Source organism: Nyctereutes procyonoides, unplaced genomic scaffold (genome assembly GCF_905146905.1).
Source record: "Nyctereutes procyonoides isolate TBG_1078 unplaced genomic scaffold, NYPRO_anot_genome, whole genome shotgun sequence".
NCBI classification, from domain to species: Eukaryota; Metazoa; Chordata; class Mammalia; order Carnivora; family Canidae; genus Nyctereutes; species Nyctereutes procyonoides.
In genome coordinates, this window is record NW_026575145.1 from 3,904,654 (window position 1) to 3,926,594 (window position 21,941).

General features: G+C 35.6%; 1 protein-coding gene across 2 annotated transcripts in view; it reads left to right on the forward strand.

The window, feature by feature from the left end:
- KLHL28 (kelch like family member 28) overlaps positions 1-21,941 on the forward strand; it is a 33,266-nt gene that overhangs the window by 3,676 nt on the left and 7,649 nt on the right. For both annotated transcript variants that reach the window (XM_055309094.1, XM_055309096.1), the window contains 2 exons: positions 12,169-13,067; positions 21,214-21,657. In XM_055309094.1, coding sequence (XP_055165069.1) covers positions 12,169-13,067; positions 21,214-21,657 — 1,343 coding nt within the window. The remainder of the gene's footprint in view (positions 1-12,168; positions 13,068-21,213; positions 21,658-21,941) is intronic.

A 21,941-nucleotide genomic window follows, 5' to 3' on the forward strand; every position in this document is an offset into this window, starting at 1 on the left:
GTTATTCTGAGAATGACAGTAGTTAATACATGTAAAAAGCTTAGAACGGTAACAGGCACATTTTAAGTCAAAGGTCTTCCAGTAGCTCTTTATAGAACAATTTAATTTTCTCAAGAGTGGCAACAATTGTAAATTGGTTCACTAAATATTTTGAGCAGGCCTACATTGTTCAGTATTGAAATTTTTTAATGTAATGTATAGAGAATATTGTTCTAAGATTAAGGAAACATTATTATAGTCCTAGTAGTGTCTCTTACTACTTGTGTAATCTTTATTAATTCATTTAAACTCTCTGAACTTCAGATTCTTCATCTCTAAGTCTTAGGGCAAGTTTAGCGCCCTATACATACATTCTTTTTCTTCTGTGCAAAATTTCAAAAACATGCAAAAATAGAATACTACCATAAGCCCTCATGTACACCCAGCCTCAGCAGTTAGCAGCTCATGACATCATCTACATCTCCACTTATTCATCCCATATTATTTTTTTTAATATTTATTTAGAGAGAGAGTTCGTGCACACATGAGTGAGGGGAAGAGTAGAGGGAAAGTGGGGGAAAGAGAGAGAGAATCTCAAGCAGACTCCTCACTGACCATGGAGCCTAACATGGGGCTAGATCTCAAACCCTGAGATCATGTCCTGAGCCAAAATCAAGACTTGAATGCTTAACTGACTAAACCACCCAAGCACCCCTCAGTTCATATTACTTTAAGCAAATCTCTAATATATTTTTTCTATAAATATTTTAGTATGTACAAGATAAAAACTCTTAAAAACATAACTACAGTTATCATTTTTCAGCAACTAAGGTAACAGTGATTAATTAATATAATCAGTATTCCAGTTAGCATAAAAATGTCTAGCTCTCTCCTTAATGTATGTGTCTGGGTATATGTGTACCTGTCTGCATACATGCACACACACCTATACCAAGTTCCCAAGTTGTATTTGTTTTATATGTCTTACAAGTTTATTTTTATCTGTAGATTCATTTCTTTTAATTTCTTTCAGTTTATTTGTGGAAGCATCTGGGTTATTCTAAAAGTTTTTCTCAGGATGTTTTTGCTGATTGCATCCTTCTGTTACAGTTTAACATGCTTTGTCTGTTCTCTGTATTTCTTGTTGGATCTAGACTTTTGACTGTATGTTTGATTTTGGTGTGTGTGTGGGGAGGGGTTGGGGAGTTCAAGAATATCCATAGATAATTTTACGGTCTTCTATCAGAAGGTCCTGATGTCTGGTTGTCTCTGTTTTTGTGATATTAGCAGTCCTTCATAATCACTGCTTTTGATCAATACTTACATTTATTCATTAAGATTATGAAATGGTGACACTCTGTCATCCCTTCTTTACTTACGAACTGGAGTACTTTTATGAAACTTCCCCTCATATGTTCAGTAACCCAGTGGTACAGTTACTATCAGAAAGATGTGATAAATATTCGATTCTTTCCCTTTATATACTAGGCTTCTTTCTTTTTCTTTTTCTTTTTTTATTTAGTGTCCTCCAGTGGTGATAAATTAGTGTCATAATTGTATTATAATTATGGACTCATGGATTTAAGCATATCTGATATGTTTTAGTCAATTGCAGTTATTGATATTCACTTTGTCCCATCTTTGACTAATAATAGCCTATTCAGTTTCTCCTGTTTTTTATAACCTTAGTTGTCATTGATAGCTTTTTTGCTACCTACTATGTAAAGATTCCAATTTATCTTGATATTTTCTTGCCCAGGCCTTGAATCAGCCATTTATACAAGGAGTTCTAATTCCTTGGTGGGGAATGGTATTTAGGGACCACATCTAGGTGATAGGAGTGCTCCTTGCTACTGGGTTGGTCATAGTTTCTTTTCAGTAAATAGAGCTAGGAAATAATAATTAACTTTTTCCTTAAAATAATGTATATGTTTTATACATTTGTATATCTCATATGTATCTTATATACATAAAATATATATTAGTACATATAATTAAGGTTGTTTCTGTATATAGATTTGTTCTTATACTTTTTATTCAAAATCTGAGTACAAAGTTTGTATTATTTAATATCTTAGTCTTATAAGATAAGTCATCTCTTTTCTCCCCTACTGAGAATTACAGATCACAGTGACCCTAGGGATGATGATATTAGAAATGCCATGTAATTATGCAAGGCACACATAAAAGTTTCAGAATACAAATAACACTTTCATCGACAATGTGATTACTGAAAATTGGGCCACTAAGGTAGATAAATATTGGATTCTTTTGCTTCCTTTTATTTTCAAGTTTCTTATGGATTGTGTTTTTTTAAGATTTGACTTTTGTTTTATAATTACGTAAAATAGTTTACTGATTCCACAGGCAATCTATAAAATGGGATATATTCAGAAATGTCTAGCTTCTATATCTCCTCTACTCTGTACCCTCCCTCGCTCCTGTAGATAACTTTTTTAAGGATATTTAATATTTCCTTTGTTCTTTAAGATAAGTAAATCTGTATACTTGTAACCTCCCCTTAGATAAATGGTGATGTACGATACACATATTTCTATTCCTTGCTTGGATCAGGGAGATCACTCTAGAGCTGTACGTGCAGAGATTCCTTATTCTTTTTCCACAGCTGCATTTTTCCATTGTATGGAGTCGTCATAGTTTTTTTCAACCATTCTTTTGTTGGTGGATGTTAGAGTTGTTTTAAAATTTGTGGTCAGTTACATCTTAGTCTCTCAAGCATGAAAATAAGCATAAAGAATTACTATTTTGCTTTTATAAATACACTTACAATTACTAGCTCTTTGCAATTGTCATTATATATTTTTGCCATTGTATTTTTTGGGTAAATTCTTAGAAGTCAGATTGCTGGGTCAAAGAGTAAATGCAAATGTAATTTTGCTAGATTTTCCAAATTTACCTCCAGAGGTCTTTTATCATTAAACATTTGCACAGCAATGTGTGAGAGTGCCTATTTCTCACAGTCATACCAACAGAGTATATATTGCCAAGGAAGAATTATTAACTTGTTTTACTCTATTTCATCATAGGTGAATTTGAGTGATTTTTCATATAGTTATGAACTATTTGCATTTTTAAACCAACTGTTCATTTCTTTAGCCTATTTTTACTATAGGGCTAGAGTATTTTAGAAACGTTATAAATAGGGATGCCTAGGTAGCTCAGTGGTTGAGGGTCTGCCTTTGGCTCAAGTTGTGATGCTGGGGTCCTGGGATCAAGTCCTGTGTCAGGCTCCCTGCAGGGGGCCTGGTTCTCCCACTGCCTATGTCTCTGCCTCTCTCTGTGTGTCTCTCATGAAAAATAAAATCTCTGAAAGAAAGAAAGAAAGAAAGAAAGAAAGAAAGAAAGAAAGAAAGAAAGAAAGAAAGAAAGAAAGAAAAGAAAAGAAAGAGGGAGGGAAGGGGAGGGGAGGGAAAAGAAGAAAGAAAGAAAGAAAGAAAGAAAGAAAGAAAGAAAGAAAGAAAGAAAGAAGAAAGAAAAAGAAAGAGAAAGAAAGAAAGAAAAAGAAAAAAGAAAAGAAAAGGTTATAAATAGAGTTGCCTGGGTGGCTCAGGTTAATTGTCTGTCTTCAGCTCAGGTCATGATCCCAGGGTCCTAGGATTGAGACACACATTGGGTTACCTGCTCAGCAGGGGATTTGCTTCTGCCCCTCTTCTCTGCTTGCATTTTTCTCTTTCTCTCTCTCTGTGTCTCAAATAAATAAATAAATCTAAAAAAGAAATGTTATACTCTAATATATGTTTTACATATGTTGCAAATATTTTTCTCAATCTCCTATTTTTGGCTTATGATTTCCTTAGCTAGTCAAAGTACTGTAGCTAGTTGAAGCTTTGTAATGTAATCAAGTTGATCTGTCTTTTCACTTGTTACTTCTGGGTTTTGTATAGTGGTTAGGAAATTATTTCTAATCTTGGTTACAGAGGAATTCACCCTATTTCATTGTAATAGTTGTATGATTTCATTTTTTACATTTATACCTCTGGTCCATTAGGAATTTGTACTGGTGTAGATAGATTTGTGGAAGAGGTCTAATTTTTATAGTTTTTATAAGGCTATTCAGTTATTCTACATATTACTTAAAAGCCCTGTTTTCCTCATTGATTTGAGATAGTACCTTTATCATAAGCTAAATTTGCATATGCTAAAATGTTCTTTTTCTGTATTTTAATTCTTCTCCAATGGTCTGTTTCTCTAAACCAAAGATTCTATTTAATCCACAACAAATTTTACAAATGACATAGTTCAAGTCAAGAATGAGTAATTTGTCCAAAGTATACAGCTGTTAATTATCAAATGTAGACTTGAACTCAGATCTCTCTGGTTCTGAAATTCAAACTTTTGTTCACTGTTCTTTGCTATTTTCCTTGATACTTGCTTTTCCTTCTGTACAGGGTTGTTATTGAGATGCAATGGTCAATATAAACCATCAAAGGTGAAGTTTTAAAAATTAGAAGTTAATGCTTCTGTGAGTTATTGTTAGCCACTTAGAGGTAAATAGCTGAGAACCAAATATAGTCATTGTTGTAATTTATAAGTTTGAAGAAGTTATAGTATGACGTAGAATAAGTTTTTAGCAGTTACACTTGTGCTAGCATATTTTAACTGGTTCTCAAACATTAGCATGCATATCACTTTGCTTGGAGGGCTTAAAACCCATATTGCTGTCCCTTTATACCTATGTGGTTTCTAGTTTCTTAGATATGTGGTTGGGCTCAAGAATTCGCATCCCTAGCAGGTCCCAGGTAATGGGCAGTACAAGGATCATATTTTAAGAACTGTTGTTTTAAAGCTTCTAAAAAGATTTAAAGTTTTGTGAATTTCTCTTAAGTCAGATTTCTACAGAGAGGAAAGGGTTCAAATTAAAAATTTTAGGAGTGATGTTATGACAGACTTCTGGTGTAATTCATTTTAAGTTCCCTATTTTTACCTTGCCCTTTTAAAGTTTTTAGTTTGAGTTGTTTTGGTTAACCATTAAAAGTATTATTTATTTACTTATACTTTATTTTCAGTATTTTTTAAAGGGAGTGAACATCATGTTATTTGTATCCTGTACAGTGATGTGCAGAAGTATGTATGGGTGTTCTTTTACAATGTCTTCATTGGTACCCTTTCTTTGAGTGGTTTTTAAAACTTTGATCATTTTTATTATTTGAGGGGATACTAAGAAAGTAGAATAAAGGAGAAATACTATAGAGGGTATAAGTGTAGGAAAACAGCTTCATCATGACCTTCAGTGTAACCTTGTATTTGTCCACATAGGCAAAAGCTTAGATCCTGGGGCCACAGCTTATTCTGAGTTTTGGAACACCTTGTGATTCTCCTGAAACACAGGAAGTTGAGAGGCATTTAAGGAGATGCTACAAAGCCATCTCCCCTTGACTCTTAATAATCCCTGAGAGTCTATCATGAGACAACTTCCTTTCAGTTCCTTGATTATGATGAGATGTGGGTCTTTCATGTCCCCCTACCCCAAAGAATAGACCTGCAGAATATAATAGTGCCTAGCTGCAGTCTAGTTTGTGTTCTTCACAACTTGTGTTGCCATCATCCAGCCCCTTTTGTTTTGGTGTAGTACTTTTTGGTGTGTGGGACAAGGACTCAGGAAGCTTAGTCTTTGGCTTACTCTTGTTTCATTGTAATTAAACTCTTGAAATTTAAGAGTGGCTTGTATCTTTTTTGGCCAAATTAGTCAGGCTTTGGTTATGTTAGTTCACTTGATAGTAAGTAAGCTTTGTTTCTTTTTTAGCCATGAAAGGAAGTCACATGCTGGCAAAAATTCAGCCTTTTTAAGGATGATAATAGTAATAGTCTCTAACAGTTATTGAGTTCTTATGTGTACTGTATTGTCTGTGTTTTACAAATGAGAAATGAGAAAACTGAGAATTTAAGATCACTTTCCCAAGGTCATATAGCTAGTAAATAGTAAAGACAATGTTGTAACCTTAGGACCTTCATTCCTGGGCCCAGTCTCCTCAAATCATACTGTTCTGCGTATGTGGATATTTGTGATATAAGTCAGTATTGTATCATGCTTTCATATCATATGTTAATGGTAATTTGTCAGTCTTGAATACACAAAAATTAGTTTTATGTAAGGATCTGTCACTATATGATTCCTTTTTTTGTAGATTTTATTTATTTGTTCATGAGAGACAGAAAGGAGAGAGAGAGAGAGAGAGAGAGGCAGAGACACAGGCAGAGGGAGAAGCAGGCTTTTTTATTTTTTAAAAGATTTTATTTATTTATTCATGAGAGAAACAGAGAGAGAGGCACAGACATAGGCAGAGGGAGAAGCAGGCTCCATGCAGGGAGCCCAACGAGGGACTCCATCCCAGGTCTCCAGAATCAGGCCCTGGGCCAAAGGTGGCACTAAACCGCTGAGCCACCCTGGCTGCCCTATATGATTCCTATTTACATGAAAACGAATGTGGTCAGTAACTCGTTAACTTGTTTTAAAAATCAACAATTCAAGGCCCCTGGGTGGCTCAGTGGCTGGGATCAACCCCCCAGGGCTGGGATCAAGTTCCACATCAGGCTCCCTGCAAGTAGCCTGCTTCTCCCTCTGCCTATGTCTGTGCCTCTCTCTCTGTTTCTCTCATGAATAAATAAATAAAATCTTTTAAAAAATAAAGAAAAATAAGCAATTCTGCGGTACTCTGTGGGGCACAGGATATCAGTAGTACAGGGTGGATTTCTTACCTAGTAGTGAAAGATGGTGCAACATAGAAAGCAGAAAACTCTTAAATTGACAATTGAGAAATTCACTAGTAATACAATAACTTATTGGTAAATTCAGTAATATTTATCAAGAGCTTTCTTAGTGATAAACACTATTCTAAGCACTTTATATGTATTTAATTAATTTAAATAAATTAAATTTAAATTTAAATAAATTAAATAATTTAAATAAATTAAAGTGTGATTAATACACTTTAAATGTATTTAATTCTCAAAACAGCCCTATGTTCTACGATTATTATTGTTGTTGTTGATGGTAACTTTTAGGTTTTTCACATGATAACCATCAGATTTCCTTCTCTTCAGACTCAACATCCTCATTTCCATTACCCATAAGACATGTTTAAATTTCTTCTTTTCATCATGTGTCATACTTTGTTTAGCTTCCTTGTAAAGGTTGGTACCCAAGATCTGTACTCCAGATGTGGTGTGACATTTGCAGAGCAAAGTGAGAATATCTTCTTTAGTTCCGCATGTTACAGTTCTATTATTGCAACTTAAACCTACATAAGCTTAGTATACTAAAATAATACTGAAATAAAAATCCCCGAGTCCTTTAAACACATCCTACAGATGACTCTTTTCTCTCTTAAGCTATACTTACGTAGTTGTTTTGGAATCCACTATGAAATCTTAACATTTATCCCTTTTAAATTTTTCTTGTTAGTTATCAGGTCTTTTTGAACCCTTGATTTGTTAACCAATGATTTTCCTGTCTTTGGAAGCTTCATGTCATCTGTAGAGCTGAAGGGCATGCCCAAGTATCTTCATTTTGGCTTTATAGCATACTCTAGAAGCCTTCCTCCAAGGAGACCTCATTCCATTAAGTAGTATGCTCTGGTAATGCTAATTTAACTAACTGAACTAACTTATATTTTTTTAGTTTTACTGTCAAGAAAATCATGAAAGTCATTGTAAAATTCTTTACAAACATCAAGTTTATTTTCTTTATCTCCAAGTCTTTTAAATACATCAAAAAAGAAACAAGATTAGTCTGTGACATGTGTTATTATTAGTTCATCCATCCTAGTCTTAGAGGTCACTGTATCCTCTTCTAAGTATTCACAAATCAAACCTTTAATAATTTATTTTATTTTTTAAAAGATTTATTTATTTATTCATGAGAGACACAGAGAGAGAGTCAGAGATACAGGCAGAGGGAGAAGCAGGCTCCCCGCAGAGAACCTGATATGGAACTCCATCCCAGGATCCAGGATCACACTCTGAGCCAAAGGCAGATGCTCAATCACCAAGCCATCCAGGCGTCCTAATAATTTATTTTAAAATGTTATCTGAAATTAACATTAACCTTACCAGCATGTTTAGAGTAGAGTTTACTGTGTTATTTTTGAAAACCGTCTCCAGTCTTGTGGCCCTGGCAGTGATTCAGGGAGTTCATTTGCAGAATCTTTTTAAATATTTTGCAACATTTTTTAGTCTGGGAGAGATGTGAGCTTATAAAGTAGCTAGGTGTCTTTTTTTTTTTTTTTTAAGACTATTTTTTTTTTTTAGAGCAGTTTTAGGTTCACAGCAAAATCAAAAGGAAGGTACAGAGATTTCCCATATATACCTTGCCCCAACACATGCATACTTTCCTCCATTACCAACCTCTCCACTGGAGTGGTACATTGTATTACCTACCTACATTGATACATCATTATCACCCAAAGTCCATAATTTACCTTAGGGTCACTCTTGGTGTTGCACATTCATGGATTTGGACAAATGTATAATGACATGTATCTACCATTACAATATCATACAGAGTAATTTCACTATGTGCTTCACCTGTTCATTCCTCCCTTCCCTCTAACCCCTAGCAACCATTGATCTTTTTATTGTCTCCACAGTTTTGCCTTTTCCAGAATGTCATATAGTTGGAGTCATGCAGTATGTAGCCTTTTCAGTTTGGCTTCTTTCGCTTGGCAATATTCATTGAAGTTTTCTCCATGTTTGGGTGCCTGGGTGGCTCAGTGGTTGAGCGTCTGCCTCAGCTCAGGGTGTGATCCCAGGATCCAGGATTGAGTCTCACATCGGGCTCCCTATGAGGAGCCTGCTTCTCCCTCTGCCTATGTCTCTGCTCCTCTCTCTCTCTTTCTCTCTCTGTCTCTGTCTCTATGAATAAATAAATAAATCTTTAAAAAAAAAGAAAAGTTTTCTCCATGTTTTTTCATGGCTTGATATGAAGCATTTAGTTTTATAAGAAACCATCAAAGTGTCTTCTAAAGTAGCTGTACCATTTTGCTTTCCTACAAGCTATAATGAGAGTTCTATTGCCACATATTCTCTCCAGGATTTGGTGTCCTCAGTGTTGTAGATTTTGACCATTCTAATAGGTGTGAAGTAATATTTCATTCTTATTTTAATATGCAGTTCTCTAATAACATGATCTTGAACATCTTTTTGTATGCTCTCTTGCCATCTGTGTATCTTGTCTGATGAGGTGTCTGATAAGGTTATTTATTTTTGAATTAGGTTTATTTTTATATTGTTGAATTTTAAGAGTTGTGTTTTTGAATAATAGTTCTTTTTTTAAAATTATTTAAATTTAATTTAGTTAACATATACTGTATTATTGGTTTCAGGGGTAGAATTTAATGATTCATCAGTCACATATAATACCCACTGCTCATTATATCAAGTGCCCTCCTTAATGCCCATCAGCCAGTTACCCCTTCCCCCCAACCAGTTCCCCTCCAGCAACTCTGTTTCCTAGAGTTCAGTGTCTCTTATGGTTTGCCTCCCTCTCTACTTACATCTAATTTTATTTTTTCTTCCCTCCCCCATGTTCATCTGTTTTGTTTCTTTAATTCCACATATAAATGAAATCATATGTCTTTCTCTGACTGACTTATTTCGCTTAGTATAAGTTACATCCACATTGTTGCAGATGGCAAGATTTCATTTTTTTTGATGGCTGAGTAATATCACACTGTGTGTGTGTGTGTGTATGCACATATATATACATCTTCTGTATCCATTGAATAGCAGTTCTTTATCAGATATGTCTTTTGAAAATATTTTCTCCCAATGTATGTTTTGTCTTCTTGTTCTCTTGACATTGTCTTTTTCAGAGCAGAAGTTTTTTTTTTATTTTGGTGACACCCAGATTATCAATTCTTTCTTTAATGGATGGAACCTTGGTGTCATATCTAAAAAATCATGGTCATACCCATGGTTATCTAGATTCTTCTCCTATGTTATCTTCCAGGTGTTCTATAGGTTTGTATTTTACATTTAGGTTTATGATACATTTGGGTTAATTTTTCTTAAAGGATGTAAGTTCTGTGTCTAGATTTATTTTTTAACATGTGAATATTCTAACATTTTTTTTGTTGGAGAGACAATCTTTTCTCCATTGTATTTTCCTTTCTGCTTTGATAAAGATCAGATGACTATATTTATGTGATTTTTTTTTAAGATTTTGTTTATTTGAGAGAGTGTGTGTGCACACGAGAGCACAATCAGGAGCAACAGAAGGAGAGGGAGAAGTAGACTCTCTGTGGGGAGCCCAATGCAGGACTCCATCCCAGGACCCCAGGATCACTCCCTGAACCGAAGGCAGATGCCCAACCACTGAGCCACCCAGACGCCTCTATTTATGTGGTTCTATATCTGGGCTCCCTATTCTGTTTCATTAGTCTATTTATTCTTTCACTAGTGCTACCTTGTCTTGATTACTATAGCTTATAAGAATTCTTAAAATTAGGGATCCCTGGGTGGCGCAGCGGTTTGATGCCTGCCTTTGGGCCAGGGCGCGATCCTGGAGACCCGGGATCGAATCCCACATCGGGCTCCCAGTGCATGGAGCCTGCTTCTCCCTCTGCCTATGTCTCTGCCTCTCTCTCTCTCTCTCTCTTTCTCTCTCTCTGTATGACTATCATAAATAATTTTAAAAAATTTAAAAAAATTCTTAAAATTAGGTAATGTTAGTTCTTCAACTTTGTTCTTTTTTTCAATATTGAATTAGCAATATGCATCTTTTACCTCCCTATATCAACTTTGGAATCAGTTTACCATAGCCATAAAATAACTTGCTGAAAAAAAATTTTTTTAAAGATTTATTTATTTATTCATGAGAGACAGAGAGAGGCAGGGGCACAGACAGAGGGAGAAGCAGGCTCCATGCAGGGAGCGTAATGCAGGACTCGATCCCAGGACTCGAGGATCACACCCTGGGCCAAAGGCAGATGCTAAACAGTTGAGCCACCCAGGGATCCCCAACTTGCTGAAATTTTTATTCAGAATGTGCTGAATTATATAGTTCCAAGTCAGGAAGAACTGACATCTTGATAGTATTGAGTCTTCCTATCCATGAACATGGAATCTCTTCATTTATTTAGTTCTTTGATTTCTTTCAATAGAATTTTATAGTTTCTCTCATATAGTCTTGTGTACATTTTGTTAGATTTGTAGCTGTTTCATTTTCTTAGGTGTTAATGTCAATGGTAATAGATTTTTAATTTCAAATTTCACTTGTTCATTGCTGGTATATAGGAAAGTGATTGACTTTTGTATATTAACTTCGTATCTTGCTACCTTCCTATAATTGCTTATTAGTTCCAGGGATGTTTCTGTTGATTGTTTCAGATTTTCTGCACAGTCATGTCTCCTGCCAACAAAGACAGTTTTATTTTTTCCTTTCTAATCAGTTTACCTTTGTATTCCCTTTTCTTGTATCATTAGATATAGCTCCGTTTTCAATCCCTTCTCTTACTTCCTGTATCCAATCACCTTTCCTGTTTATTCTGAACTTTCCAGTCTGACTTGTTAAATCAGACAAATGAGAATTGAGAGTCTCAGACAATGGAAGAGTTGTTTATGTTATCCAAAGCAGCACAATTAATTGCACGTAAAGGAGTTGAGTACTTAAATGTTTACAGGGTTACCCATGAAGTTAATTTTGACCCAGCCTTTTTAGAATTTGAATTGAATGAAAAGAAGATGCGAGGAGAAAGGTTATAGACAAAAATCTGGCTTATGGGAAGAAAATATTTGCATAGAGCTATAATAATTACATAAACTTTATTGGAGTGAAAGGTTACTGTAGAAAGGGTGAGAATTAGTGGAACTGAGGATATGAGAAGAGGCAACTTAATAAAATGACACTTAAGTACTGTATTCACGGCACTTAAAGTTGTGTAGAACTTTACATTTTCTTGGCAGAGTCGCAGTCCAAAAGTCCATTGTCAAGAGACTTGTGGTTTAGGGCATTCCGCATAATCTTTGGGCCTCTATTTCTTAGTATCTATAATATAGGAATTTAATTATATAATTGCTAAAAGCCCTGTCTAGTATTTAGCATAAAGTATTTGAAAACCAACAAACAGGCCAATAAATAACAAACTTCGTTTATTTTGTACTGTTTGAAAAAAGAATCATACTGGCAAGATTATTTTGAAATAATTGTTCATGCTTTTTGTTTTTCTGCAGATGGACCACACATCCCCGACCTACATGCTTGCTAACTTAACCCACTTACATTCTGAACAGCTTCTGCAGGGCTTGAATCTTCTTCGTCAACATCACGAACTCTGTGACATCGTTCTTCGAGTCGGTGATGTTAAAATCCATGCTCACAAAGTGGTACTTGCCAGCATCAGCCCATATTTCAAAGCTATGTTTACTGGAAACCTTTCTGAAAAAGAGAACAGTGAGGTTGAGTTTCAGTGCATCGATGAAACTGCTCTCCAGGCCATTGTAGAGTATGCCTATACAGGGACTGTTTTTATTTCACAGGACACAGTTGAATCTCTCCTTCCAGCAGCAAACCTGCTCCAGATAAAGCTTGTCTTGAAAGAATGTTGTGCGTTTCTTGAAAGCCAACTTGATCCTGGTAATTGTATTGGAATTTCTCGTTTTGCAGAGACATATGGTTGTCATGACCTTTATTTGGCAGCTACTAAATACATATGCCAGAATTTTGAAGCTGTGTGCCAGACTGAAGAGTTTTTTGAGCTTACACATGCTGATTTGGACGAAATTGTTTCCAATGACTGTTTGAATGTAGCTACTGAAGAGACTGTTTTTTATGCGCTTGAGTCTTGGATCAAGTATGACGTACAAGAACGTCAGAAATACTTAGCACAGCTACTTAACAGTGTGAGATTACCATTGCTGAGTGTTAAGTTTCTCACTAGACTATATGAAGCAAATCATCTTATTCGTGATGATCGCACTTGTAAACATCTTTTGAATGAAGCCCTAAAGTACCACTTTATGCCTGAACATAGACTCTCTCATCAGACAGTCCTGATGACACGACCTCGCTGTGCCCCCAAAGTACTTTGTGCAGTAGGAGGAAAATCTGGACTATTTGCCTGTTTGGATAGGTAAATCGAAGGCTTTCTTAAAGGATTTATGCTAAAAGATTTTATATTTTTTAAGTGTGCTAATTTTCTCTATTTTTTAAATAGTTTGATTTTGCTATTTATTTGCTTCTTTCTGTTTATTCTTTCTGAATCACATAATCTGGTTGTTTTAATCACATTGTCATTGATTCCTTTCAGTACTCTCTGTTATTAACAACCTCCCCCCATCCCCCCATGCACAAACTTTATGAATTTTGGTTACTTTTCTACTATTTTATGTCTTTTTTTTCTTTTAATTTGTGAAACTGCTTACATTATTATTTGACCAGGTCAGCAGGGATTTATTATTGCTAACTATAACAGAAGATGCTAGTAAGAAGGAGAGCTAGGAATCTTTGATGAGGGCAGACTGGGGACAAGAGTGAGTTTGAATGAATATCATCAAGGAGAAGAATCATGAAAGAAATAAAAAGTTAGGATACTGAATAAAAATCATGGACCTACAAATTTATTTTCTTCAGTGTAAATATTTTTAATGACAGTAGTAAAGAGTGCTTTCTTTTCTAATAATCTACAGTAAGAACTGTCGGACTTTTTCTATAAAGTAAATATTTTAGACTTGGTGGCCATATGGTCTCTTACATCTACACAGCTCTGCATTGTAGTGTGAGAGCAGCCACAGACAATACATAAACAAATGAGATGACTGGGTTCCAACAAAACTTTATTTACAAAAGTCCCTGGTGGGCTGAATTTGGCCCTTAGTCATAGTTTGCCAGTCCCTGATTTGGAACACTATACAGGTAACTTTCATACATTGAAAATAAAGCTGGATGTTACCTTTCCTTTATTCTTGAATGGGAATGCTCTGTGAAAACATTCATGTTTGATAAGTTTATTTAAATTATGATTTCTTTCTGGCCATTTCCAAAAATTTAGTAGAGTTTTCTCCCTCCAATGGTAGGAAACTGTTGATGTCTTAGCAGTGTCAACTAACTGATATATCTGTATCTTTTAGAAAGTCTCAGTTAATTTTTAATTGTCTAAATTAAATTAACTGCAAAGTCTAAAGTTAGTATCATTGAGATTGGATTATAGGTAGAATATTAGTTATGGTCACTACAAAAATTGTTGACTTATTTTTAAGGGCATTAATTATTGGTATAAAGTAAAAAAATATTAGTAAAATGTCATGACAAAAAATTCCAAACATGAATTTACATGGTAAAAACTCTTCACCAGTTGCCTCTTGGTCTCTCAAGTATTAAAGATGATATACATAAATTATTAAAAAGTTATAAGAACTGTTCATATGTTTATAACCAGTAATTTTTTATCGTATATCTGTTTTTTTTAAAAAAAGAAAGAAACCTTTTTTTAAAGTAGGTTCTATGCCCAGTGTGGAGCCCAACGTGAGTCTTGAGCTCATAACTGAGATCAAGACCTGAGCTGAGATCGAGTCAGATGCTTAACTGACTGAGCCACTAGGACCCCAGAAAAAAAAAGTTTAATGTCTTTGGACAGAGCCATTTATTGCAGTATTATTTACAACTATGGAAAAATTGGAATCAGTGTAAAAAAGTCTATTTAATTCTACAAAAAATGTTAAACATATGTGTGCATCAGATACCATGCTGGATAATTGATCTTTAACATGTTTATAATTTACTTAAGGAGACAGATATTTAAGTAGATAATTATAATATGTAATGTTAACGCAGTGATAAAGATAATACCATGAAAGTATTAAGGAAAGGCATTTATCCCATTTGGGGGGGATTAGGGAAGATATTGTGGAGAAGTTAATGATGTCAAAAAAAAAAGAAAAAGAAAAAGAAGAAGTAGTAGTAGTAGTAGTAGTAGTAAATGTCCAAAGTGAAGTGTTGAAGGCTAATAAGCAAGACCCAAGCAAAAGGTCACAGGACGTGCACAAAGACACAGTGGAATAATAAAATATAGGATAGGAGGTGCAGGAGACTAAAAGCTATTTGGTATTCTAGAGTATAAAGTTCAAAGATTGGGGCCCCTGGCTGACTCAGTTGGTGGAGCATGCAACTCTTATTCTCAGGGTTATAAATTCAAGCCCCACGTTGGGTATAGAAATTACTTAAGAATAAAATCTTGGTGGGGGGGTGGAAAACCAAATTAAAAATAAAGTTCAAAGATCTAAACAGTAAGGGGTAGACAGTGGTCAGTATGGGCCTAGTCAAAGAAGTATTGTGTGCCATGGTAAAGAAGGTTTTTCTTATGTGGATCAAAAAACAATTATAAGGAGGGTAGTGAAATGATCAGATTCACATTAGATCATTCTTTGCTGCCTTATGGAGAAATATTAAAGAGCCAGAATTAGTATCTAAGTCATTAGTAAGTGGCTGTCATAAAAGTATAGGCAAGAGATTATGAGGTCCAAAGTAGAAATAGCAAAGATAGGAAAGGGGGCATTAATTTTAAGAAATGTTTTAAAAGAGCAAATTGACAGGATTTAGTGAATGGATATGGGAGGATAATGAGAGGGAAAAATCAAAAATAAGTTAGATTTCTTGGTTAGATATTGGATGAATGGTTATATACCAAGAGAGAGAATATAGGAGGAGGAGCCATTTTAAAGGGGGGAAATAATGTGTTCAGTTTTGGACATACTGAGTTAAGAGTGCCAATTAAATATCCAGTGAAGGATGTCCTACTAGCTAGAAAGTATTGCAAAGCTCACTGAAGAGATCAAAGCTAGGTATTTGGAAGTTACTGGTATATAATAGCATTTGGAGGTATAAATTAAAACCATGAAGTCTTCTGGACTTCTTTACTGCTTAAATGTCCCTTCTTTCTACCCATTGAGAACATATAGAAAGGAAAAAAGATTGTTTCATAAATGAATCTCTGGGGAATGTTAATATTCAAGATGAAGGCCTCAAGAACAGTCTTAGAGGTAGGAGAATCAAGAGAGAAAGGTGTCATGGAAGCCAAACAATTTAAATGTGTCAAGAAGAAAGAAGTGTAATTAACAATGTAAAATGCTAAGGAAAGTTCCAGACAGATAAAGGTAGAAAAATGGCTCTTGTACTTGGCTATACGGAGATCATTAATGACTTTTGGTGGAGTAATTTCAGCAGAATTGTAGAAATGTTGTGAATATATTATAGCAGATTGAGATGTGTATAAAAATAAGGAAATAAACTGTGAAGACTTTTAAGAATCTTGGCTGAGATGAGGAGAGAAGTAAGGCAAAATGATAGAATCGGGAAGTTTTTGTTTATTTTGTTTTTGAAGAGAAAGAGACATGAATATGTTTATTATCAGATGCCAGTGAAGAGAGGTAAGGTAAAGGTACAGGACAGAGGATTGGTCATTGATAAAGCAAGATTTTAGAGGCAATAGGAAGGGGTTGGTATCAAAAGCAAAGATAGAAGGTTTTAAATATGAGGAAGAGGGACTCTTTATGCCCCCAAACCAGAATATGAGGATAGGTTTACTGGAGGGGGGAGGGATGGGAGAAGGAATTTAAGATAGATGCTGTCTAATAGCCTCAGTTCTTCCCTTTAACTAGGAAAGGAAGAACTGCAAAAAGAGGAAAGTAGAGATTGGGTAGTTGGCTTAAGGAATCTCAGGAAGCTCTGAGTTTTGTTTCTATTTACACATAGGGAGTCATAAGGATGACAATACATTAGAAGTGATTTTGAATAACTGTCCAAATACATTAAATGTTACATGGACTTTTAAACCACTCATGACACTACTCACCTCAGTGCTCTAAGTTATAGGTCATATTCCAAGAAAGAAGCTCTCGTTACAACTAATTATCCCTTTGCCCTCAAAAACCATAAGGACTAATACCTTTATATCTTATATCTCTGTTTACCTAAATCATCTACAAAAATCCATCCTCATAGCTGAACTCTTACTATCATTGAGAAGTTTTTTCTCACACCAATCAATTGTCCAGTTCTCCAACACTAACTGCATGTCTAATAATTCTGACACTATCCAGAGTTATATGAGACCCCACTGCTTAGAGTCTTAGTCCCAGAAGACTGTCCCCATTAGAGAAGCTGGCCACAAATAGGGTGCCCAGGCTGCCCACATTTCTGCCTGGAGGACAGAACACTCCCCACTTCAAGTTTGCTAGAATGACTCTTAGAACTTAAGGAAAGTGCTGTACTTACCGGTTTATTACAAAGGATATAACTGAGGAACAATGAAATGTAAGAGACACATAAAGCAGGATGTGGGGAGGAGAGGGAAGGACAGAGCTTCCATGCCCTTTCTGGGAATGCCACCCCCTCCTCCCCCAGCATCCCAGTGTGTCATCAGCCTAGAAGCCCTCCAAACCCCATTGTTTAGGGAGTTTTATGGAGATTTTCTTATGAGGGTTTGATTGAAAATCATTGGCTTTGGTGATTGAGCTCAGCCTCCAGACTGTTAATTACACAGTTGATACCTCTGGCTTCCAGCCCCCTGCTGAACCTATCTGGGTGGCCACTGGCAGTCACCTCAGTAGCATAAACTCAGGCATGGTTGAAAAGGGCTCATTATAGGGCAGCCCCAGTGGCGCAGTGGTTTAGCGCCGCCTGCAGCCCAGGGCGTGATCCTGGAGACCTTGGATCAAGTCCCACGTCAGGCTCTCTGTATGATGCCTGCTTCTCCCTCTGCCTGTGTCTCTGCCTCTCTCTCTCTGTCTCTATGAATAAATAAAATCTTTAAAAAAAGAAAGAAAAGAAAAGGGCTCATTATAAATAACAAAAGGCATTCCTATTACTCAGGAAATTGCAAGAAGTTTAGGAGCTCTGTGTTAGGAACCTGGGACATAACCTGAATATATTAGTTTTATTGCACCATTATTGTATGGTCCTGTATGTCATCAAATTTAACCTAATTACCAGGCCTTTTTTTATTTATTATTGTTATTTTTAAAGATTTTATTTATTTATTCATGAGAGACAGAGAGAGAGAGAGAGACAGGAACAGACACAGGCAGAGGGAGAAGGGAGCCATGCAGGGAGCCTGACGTGGGACTGGATCCGGGTCTCCAGGATCGCACCTTGGGCTGAAGGCGGCGCTAAATCACTGAGCCACCAGGGCTGCCCCAGGCCTTTTTTTTTGACTCCTCAAATCTGCCTGCCATATCCTAGAGAAATCATATTCAGTCATAAGAAAAATCCCCTTTATTTTCAACTTCTTGTTCTAATGAAAGATGACTGATGCTTAAGGATACTGTTTTTGCCGAAGCCTCTCCAAACTGTTTTTGTTCTGTTTCCCCATATCTCATGTATCATAGGTCCTAAAGGTTGGGTAAGTGTTTTCTTTGTTTCTCATATCCACTTCCAAAATTTTTTCATCTCCCCCCTCAAAAATTTCAAATCATTCCAAGCATTTGCCATCAGGCTATATCATTTGATACCCCTTCTTGTTGCCAACATCTATCTCTTTAGTAACTTCATTTATTGAAAATTTTTGTAGCTGGCTTACTATCTTTTTCATCATTCTGTATAAACAGTCATTTTTTGCTGATTTCAACATTGCCATAGTATGACCCACAGTTATCCATTAACTTTGGCTCTTTCCTTAGTCTCACTTCTAACAGTCTTTTCTGCCTTACCATAGGCACCTGTTCTCATGATTATACTTCAACTTTGTCATTACTCGTGTCTTTAGACTTTGAAAATCTTGGTTTCATACCTTCCATTCTCGGACTACCATTCCTTTCTTGCCAGCTTATTTATTTCAGTACATCCACTGCAATCATTCTTTATTCCCTTCCAGACTTTTAATCCATTGGCCTTATTATCAGAAAACTTACTGCTCACTAATAACTACATGTCCTCACCTTCTCCTTACCTAGCTTAGATTCCAGAAACATCACTGCTATCATTCCTTTGAATACGCTTAGGGCTCTCTTGCCCTTCTTCCATCATACTCCTCTAGTTAGGATCTGTTCTCCACTTGTGCCATGGCTGTACCTGAGCAGCAGTATGAGGCTAGAGAAACATATATCCGTCTTAAGTGGTCTCACTTAGGGCTCTGAGCACTGGCAACAATCCCTTTACTTTCCCTAAGCAGTGTACTCTTACTTTCCTGGAGGACTGTTTTATACCTCTTTTCCCCATTAAAATAAAACGTCCAAACCCCCACAACCCTCACCTTCCAACTCTCAGCTGATGACTTTTGTCTCTAACTCTACTATCATAGAAATGGAAGAGAACTATCTCATCTTCTCATCTCCAAATCCACCTAGTTATTTCTATCTAAGACCAATTCCTCCATTTCTTTACTTACTGGCTTCTATTCCCTCTCCACTACACAAGGACTCTGCTCTTGGCATTGATCCCATCTCTCTCTTACGTTACCTTCTCCCTCTGTACTACATCATTGCCATCAGCATGCAAACATATTCTGGTTTAAGCTCCCAGGTTCAACCAATCTTCCCTGGACACCATGGTCTTCCTCTGCTTATCCTTATATCTGCTTCATCTGTTTTACTCTTTATAGTAAGGTCCTTTGAAAAGTCAATATCCACTGTTTTCACTTCATCTCCCATTCTCTCTTGATCCACTCTAGTCAAGATTTGTCCCCACTACCTCACTGAAACTGCTCTCATTAAGGTAAAATAATTCCTTAATGTATCATTCTCATTGGAGCAAATTCATTTTTAAAACTAGCAATATAACAAAACTGAATAGAGGCATTCAATAACTATTGAATGAATAAATATTCTTTGATCATTCTGGATAGAGAATATATATTTTTATGCTATTGCACTTTTGAGTTTGGAGACATGGAAATGAAACATGTATACTTGAAAGAGACTGTATATAATTTGCATGCAAGGTATAAAGAATAGAAACCCAAGGACGTATCAACCAGTTTAAGAAATAGACAACAATACCTTTAAATTCCTTTGTGTCCCTCCTTGATGCATCTCCTTTCTTCCACAAGAAGTAACCACTATTTTGAATTTTCTGTATGTTATTTCTTTGCTTTTCATTACAGTTTTGCCACATATTTCTGTGCCCCAATACAGCATTGTTTCACACCTTTTTAATATAAATAGAGTAATGTTATACATACTCTTTAGAGATGTGTTTTCTTCCTGAACAATAAGTTTATGAAATACATCTGTGAGATTGCATGAAGCAATAGTTCACTTAGTTTCATTGGTGTATGATATTACAATATATGGGTTTAATACAATATTTTCTTTCTACAATGAACATGTTAATTATAAGAGTTACTTAAAGTGTTGCACACATACAGAAGAGTGCACAAATCCCAAGTGTACAGCTCAGTGAATTATCACAGAGTGCATGTTACAAACCAGTTCAAGAAATAGCATGGGACCAACACCCAGAAACCACTCTGGACTTCCCTTCCTGCCCTCCCCAAAGGTAACCACTATCCTCATTTCTAATCTCTGGATTAGAAATGTTTTTGAACTTGGTGTAAATGAAACTATGCAGACTATATTCTTTTGAGTTGGGCTTCTTTCCCTTGGCATTATATGTGTAAGATTCATTCCTGTTAAAAGGGAAGAAAAAGATTCATTCCTGTTATATGTAGCTATAATTTATTTTCATATTCTCTGATATGCCATAATTTATTTATCTATTTTTTATGGTTAATGAAAATTTGAACTGTTTCCAGTTTTTGACTGTTAACAAATAATGCTGTTGTGAGCATCATACATATACATGTGTGCATTTCTCTTGGGTACATATCTAGGAATGGAATTGCTCAGTCATAGGATGGATATACCATATCTTATTTATTCATTCTCCTTTCAATGGGTGATTTTTGCTGTGCTGCTATAAACGTTTCTGTATGTATGTCTTGATGCAAAAACTGACTATAACAGGTATTTAATAGTGTAGATACAGATGAACGAAATTGCTATGTCAGAACATTTGTATATATTCAATTTACCATATAATGTAAAATTGTTTTCCAGCATAGGTTGTATCAGTTTATGCTCCCACCAACAGAGTATGCATTCCTTGCTCACATTCTTGCCAAGAGTTATGATTATCTGACCTTAAATTTTTGCCAGTCTGGAAAGTGTCATAGTTTGTTGTGGTTTTGATTTGCATGTCCCTGGTTACTAAAGAGATTAAACATTTTAATTTGGTTTTGGGTCATTTTGATTTTTAAAATTTAATTTTTTCTGCTTATTCTTTAGTGTGGAGATGTACTTTCCTCAGAATGACTCTTGGATTGGTTTGGCACCCCTAAACATTCCTCGCTATGAATTTGGAATATGTGTTTTAGACCAAAAAGTGTATGTTATAGGTGGTATTGAAACTAACGTGCGTCCTGGCATCACTATCAGAAAACATGAAAATTCAGTAGAATGCTGGAATCCTGATACAAATACCTGGACTTCTCTTGAGAGAATGAATGAGAGCCGAAGTACTCTTGGAGTGGTAGTACTTGCAGGAGAACTTTATGCTTTAGGTGGTTATGATGGACAATCTTATTTACAATCTGTAGAGAAGTATATTCCTAAAATAAGAAAATGGCAACCTGTGGCCCCAATGACTACAACAAGAAGCTGTTTTGCTGCAGCCGTGTTGGATGGAATGATATATGCCATTGGTGGGTATGGTCCTGCCCACATGAACAGGTATTTAACTTAATGAAGTTGTATATGCTTGTAGATTTTTAAAGTCTCATTAACAATGATTCATACACAACTTGTATGTATGAATGAACTTCCCTTTTTAATTTTTAAAGTAATATTGTTAGGCATTTAAGAAATTTAATCTGCTCTATGAGTCTAATTGTTTTACATGAGGATTTAATGCAAACTTAAGAATCAAATCCCTCTTACAAATTTTTAAATACATTCATTTAATATAATTGGATTAGGTTTTAATTCAGAGATTCAAAATAAAATGAAGTTAGTGT